A 6,107-nucleotide genomic window follows, 5' to 3' on the forward strand; every position below is an offset into this window, starting at 1 on the left:
GAAGAAGAAGAAGAAGAACCTCCACTTTTTCCATGAGAGGGTGACTTTGTGCATAACAGTAAACAGTTAAATAAATAAATAAATAAAATACTTGATTAGGAAGTTGCAGACTGCTGCCATCTCTTGGTCATTTTCAAATATTACCAGCAGTCAGCGATAACACTGATTGGCCTAACACTACACCAGAGTTTCATTAATTAATAAGACTTTCTTTGGGATAAATGTAGTATTATAAAACTGTTTAATGTCAGTTTTTTTTTTTCCTGATTTACCATCTCCTTGCCTGTAGGATTAAGTCTTTTAACACTCCATTAACAGTCCATTTTCTTTATGGGATGTCCAAATATTAGGACATTGCTCATTAATAACCATCTGCTGTGTTAAACATCTCCAGAATGACACATGTAATACAACTAATAAAGCTTTCACAGATTCAAATATGCTGGTAAATTTGTAATTCGTACTTTTACTTTTGTTAACAATACTTCTACATTTTTGCTTTGCACTCTTGACTTTGTGATTGGTATGTGTAAACTTTAAAAATCAGTTTTTTACTTAAAAAAATATGTACCTGCAATTTTGTAATATATATATTGTAATATTTCTGAATTTTTATTTGTACTGTAAAATGTACTGTCATTCATACCTCCAATTTTATGATTTGTTCTTAAAAATTTGCTACTCTTACCATTTTTTTCTGAATGCTTAAACCTTAACCGTAATTTTATAGCACAATTTCTAAAACTATTAATAGTTAAAACAATAACCGCTCACAGAGTTTGAAAAACTAAAAAACAAACCAGCACTGCTTTGCTCTCAGTTTGGAATTTTGCAAAACACACTTTTCAAAACTGTAGGTTTAATCCTCTGCACAGCAGCTTTATGCATCCCTGTAAACACAACTCATTGTTTTACACTCAATTTCCAAATGATCAACATACTCCTAGGAAAACTATTAGCATATTTGGCTTCTATTTAGACAGTTTCGGCAACTGTCTGGCACACTGTCACATGTTAAAACAGTTTTAGATAATTAGTTCATGTTGCAATCAGCCTAAGCACTCCACAGGTGAGCTGTCTGTGTGGAGTTCAATGGAGGGAGCAAGAAGAGTGAGAATTAGAGGAGGCAGTAGGTGAAGGAGAAGGAAGAGGAGACCAGGTGCGTCACCATATATGGTAAGGTTAGTTTCCAGACCTGATTTTGTTTCCAGATCCCCCACTCTTCACTGCACTCAACCTCCCTCCGGCCATAACACAGACTGGGGCCTTATCAATACAGCCAGTGAGTAGTTGGGGGCCACCGATCTGGAAGGGCCCTAAGTTTGGATCTCATCCCTGAATTAAGGATTCTGTGGAGTCTGGCAACAGTGTTGTTTTAGACCAGATAATCCACAGACCATACAGTGGATTCCCTCCCAGTTAGCGGGTTGTAGTCTCTATTCCCTTCTACTTGCCTTCCAGGATAATTAAACCAGCAAAATTCCGCTGCTTGTTCAGCCCCTCAGCAGGTGCAGCAATGAGCTAGATTTTTAGTAAATATCTGCTTTCCTGCCAATTATGTCCAGCATTCTGACATCGTGCCTCTAAATATCGCAGACTGGGTTTAACCCTTTAAAGTCAAGTGTATCATATTTGATACCTGAGTTTTTGAAACCTCTGCATATCAGTGTGATGTTTTTGTTCATGAAACCCTGACTTACATAATCAGACACATGTAGTAGTGTAGAGAAAACATATAAAAGATTATATAAAAATGTGTAATGTATCAAAACTCATACAAATAAATGATGCAATTTAACGTTTACAAAATGTATATTTTATTTCATTGGTCAGAAAGTTCAAAGTTTATTTATATAGCGGCAATTAACAACACATGTCATCTCAATGCACTTTACAGTTCAAAAGATCATATAGTCAAATTGATTTAAAGTTTTCTATCTACGAAAAACCAGTTGATTTCATCGACTCATTGACTCAAATGCAATCCCTCACACTAAGCATGCTTGTGGCGACAGTGGAGAGGAAAAACTCTCTTTTAACAGGAAGAAACCTCCAGCAGAACCAGGCTCAGTGTGAGCGGCCATCTGCCGAGGCCGACTGGGGTTCAAGGATTCAGAAGCAGAGATACAAAAAGCAACTGTAAAATGCGGCCCCGTGCAGGAAACACACAGCCAGGCAGACGAGCTCGGATCCAGCTCCCATGTCAGAGGATGAAGACAGCGCATCCAGCCAGTCACAGTCAGAGAAACAGGACTGCACTGGAAAACAGGCCGATCTCCAGCATCGATAAACAACGGTGTTGATGGCAGCAGCACAGCTGATATTTCTCTTCAGGATGGAGTCACAGCCAAACAGGAACAGACGAGGCAAAGCTACTATATTAATAAAATAATAATTACTTTTCAGGAAAGGAATTTAATTTCACTATCAGACAAATATTGTACCGTAAATATCAACGCAGCTACGATACAATGAATAATATAGTCTTTTTATGTATTACTATGATTTTAAAAGTTTGACAAACAATAAATGACATAAAAGACACAGAGCAGTATTGAAAGCCATGTTTAATCAGCAAACTCAAACAGACTTGTCAAATGTTTTGAAGCATTTAAGTTTCAAGGGATTGTACAGCAGAAAACAGATACCCAAAAGGAAAAAAAACAAACACTGTGCAGTTATCAATCAGAAACGCATATCCTTGTCAAAATGAGAATTGCTTAACTGATTGTTGGTAATGGTAAGGCTATGGAAAACACTGGCCATCTTCAGAACATTAGCTGAATAAATCAGTTCTTTTTTTATTTCTCTGATCAGGAGGAATTCATCTTTAATCTTTGGACAACATTTATTATTTTAAAAAAATAGGTTTCTCTTAAAAGTAAAAATAATACGTTGTATACCTTTGAAAGAAATGAAGGTTAGTAGTATTCATGCTAATATATATATATAAAAAAATGCCGTTCTAAATAGAAATTCTCGTGTACTACGTTACTTGAACGCACCATGGAAGTGAAGCTCATGCCGTAAAGTGTAGCATAGAGGCGCAAGTGGCGTGGAAACATCTCGACGGGAAACTAGACTCGGTACTAGCGCTCCGTGCGGAGTTTTCCCTCTCTCTGCCTTCAGGGCTGACCTCTCCAATCCCCCCGGTGTTTATCTAGCTCTGGCGGCCTTGGCTGAAGAAGCAGAGAGGTAGCCGCCTGTCAGCGTCAGGTGGGCTCTCATTGTTGACGTGCTGTGTTTAATGACAGGTCTGTCATTAGCCTCATAGCAGCTACCAGCTTCAGCCAGCATACCTGCAGTTTTGATCCTGATGAATCCAGGCTGTTTGCTCCTGCAGCGTCATTCTGATGTTCACAAGCGATCATTTAACCCATTATCTGGCGCTTATTCTGTCTTCCAGCGTTAATCCGCGGCCTGGTGTTCTGTTGGACCTACCGACCAGAAGCGGGGTCTCCTGCAAGATGAGTGGAGATGAGCTGAACCCAGCAGCGGTGCCTCAGCAGGTGGAGGATCTACATGGAGATGGACGCTGGATGTCACAGGTCAGCTTCTGCATCACCTTCTATACACCAGGCAGTCATTGCCTCCAGGTTAGGAGGGACCCCCTCTCCTCCACTGTGTACCAAATACTTTCAATTGTGTGTTTTGCTACACTGTTCATGCAATTATGTGAAACTTAGAAATAAGTCATTCCATAAATCAGCAGGTAATCTGTCCTGGGATCCTGTAAAGCCTGAAAGCTTATTGTTTTCAGTGCAGCACTTAATCTATCCCCCCCCCAGCAGGTGTTTGAGAGGTTAATCCTCTGAAGCCAGTACTACTTAGACGGCCTGCTTTGCTTCCAGGCCTGGATCAGCCGGACCAGCTGATCCAGGCTGAGATGAGCTGCTGGGATTTAGACTAGAACTGATTCTTTTTACCTTCTGCTCTGGTTGATGAAAGCAGAGCCTCAATGTGTCAGTCTAAGAAAAAACTTAAGCTATGGAGCCTGGTGAAAATATTTCTTTTACTTATACTTGGATCATCTTCAAGCCACGTAAAGGAAGCAATTTATCAATTCCATGAATTGACCTAAAGTTGATTGTATCAATTTTCTTAAAAGCCCAAGTTTTCTTTTGTATCAAGATCTTTCATAACATGAAGGACTAAATGTTTTTCTTTCATATGTTGAGTTAATAATCATAGTTTAACAATTTATTGTTCCAGCTTTACTGACTGAATATACAAAAGCATGTTTTTCTTACACATTATTAAAATGACTTATAAGATCCCACAAAACGATAGAATAAAACGATCTGATTTCCAATGAACAGAGATGTAGAACTACCATTAACAGAGAGGGTATGTCGCTCTGACATACTGGCCCAATCCCAAGCCGACCCCTAAGCACTAACCCACCGTCTGCGCGTTCCTGTGGAGGGTCCGCCACATTAAGGGCCGTCCCAAACCACATAGTGAGTAGGGCCAGTGGACCGTTTAGCGCTTAATTAGCGAGTCTGTATCATTGCAGACTCGCTGGAATTTGTCAACAGGTGTAAAGGTGAACTAATGGTGGAGGAAACGCGTTCCTCCAAATGTAAGTTCCTCTGCTTTGCTGTAACTTGATCACACTGAGAAAATCACACGTTAGGAAAAAGAAAAAACATAATTAAATCCAAAATGGGATGTCCTCTTAGAAATAGTTTTAAGAAATAGGCAAATGTTTAATGTTGTGTTAATCTGCGCAACAGAGCTACAGCCACGCATGTGAGGCGTCACTGTGTTGCCAGTAGCAACGACTGCTTTCCTTTTCCGTTGGAGGGACACAGCTCGTTTATAACCCCCTCCTTAAGCCAAGCCACCTTCCACAGCTGAGAGAGGGACTTGATAGTTAAGGGTTTGTGGTTATGGAGCAGTTTGGGATTCAGCCACTGTCAGGATTATTTGCCTCTTCATTTCAATGAAGTAGACGCTAACTGGGATGTAGCTCTCTGCTTTTATAGTGAAATCCATCATTAATGGGAGAGACTCTGTGCTCTTAGCAGAGCTTTTAAACAGACAGGTCTGATTCCTCTCAGAGGAAAGTTAGAATGTAAGCTCCATTAACTATTAACTCATAAAGAGTTTTGATGCTGAGGCTGTCAATAGTCACTGCTGCCACCCTCTGGTTTATTGGGGAGCTGCTTGCTCCACCAAATATCCCAATCTGACAATGTTAGAGAATGTTTTTAAAAAAACTCCTGTATCCAGATCATGATTTGGATCATCACCAAAATGTAACATTTGAGGGACACCTCAATAGAGATTTTATTAAAATCCATCCAAAACATTACAAGAGATCCTTTAGACAGACTCTCCTAAAAATATAACCTGCTCAGCGGAGGTAAGTATTGGATCAGAAGTGAAGACATGTGGATCATTGCCACCCTGGCCTGAATACAAAGCCGCCTCTGTTGCATAAAGCCACTGTGGCAGTGAACGTATTATGAACCATTTCAGACTCTCACCATGACTCTGCAGCTTTCATAAAAGTGTGTTCTGTCATTTCTGACCAAGGGGAGCGACGGCGTCACACGCTAGTCCACCTGCTAGAAGAAGCATTTGAATGCAAACCAGACCTGAAGAAGAAATTAAATCTTCGTTTAGTCCAGAGCACACAATGGGGAATCTTCTGGTGTGAAACCACCCTGAAAATGCATGCCGCACCTCTAAGATTTCCTCCAAAACGAGGCCTCTGAACCACCTGTCGCTTTCTTTCCACCTCACCTCAGGCATTTTCAGCTTTCTTCTTGGTGAATGAAATCTTTTAACAAAATGTAAAAAAACTCAACAGGCATGAATCCTTTTTCAGAGTATTATCGCCATGTGATTATTAGGCGAAGTGTCACATCTGTGCCTATAATAAAAACCTCTCCTGTGTGTCGGGTCTTTGGTTTTTCAGCATGTCAGGTTTGTGCAGGAGTGCAAAGATGGAGAACCAGAGGTTCTTTTTGTTGGCGACTCCATGGTGCAGCTAATGCAGCAGTATGAGGTGAGCCAAACCATTTCTATTGGATGCTTTTGTTCCCATATAGATAGATAGATAGATAGATAGATAGATAGATAGATAGATAGATAGATAG

General features: G+C 40.2%; 1 protein-coding gene across 3 annotated transcripts in view; it reads left to right on the top strand.

The window, feature by feature from the left end:
* The first annotated feature begins 3,036 nt into the window (after positions 1-3,036).
* Positions 3,037-6,107, top strand: part of LOC107087868 (platelet-activating factor acetylhydrolase IB subunit beta-like) — a 14,539-nt gene continuing 11,468 nt past the window's right edge. For 2 of the 3 annotated variants that reach the window (XM_015379679.1, XM_015379680.1), the window contains exons 1-3: positions 3,039-3,216; positions 3,407-3,548; positions 5,927-6,016. In XM_015379679.1, the coding sequence (XP_015235165.1) occupies positions 3,468-3,548; positions 5,927-6,016 (171 nt within the window). In that variant the 5' untranslated portion in view covers positions 3,039-3,216; positions 3,407-3,467. Of the gene's footprint in view, positions 3,255-3,406; positions 3,549-5,926; positions 6,017-6,107 lie in introns of all 3 variants that reach the window. The other variant, XM_015379681.1, reaches the window with a different exon arrangement.

This window comes from Cyprinodon variegatus, unplaced genomic scaffold (assembly GCF_000732505.1).
Source record: "Cyprinodon variegatus isolate N-32 unplaced genomic scaffold, C_variegatus-1.0 Scaffold198, whole genome shotgun sequence".
Classification (NCBI taxonomy): Eukaryota; Metazoa; Chordata; class Actinopteri; order Cyprinodontiformes; family Cyprinodontidae; genus Cyprinodon; species Cyprinodon variegatus.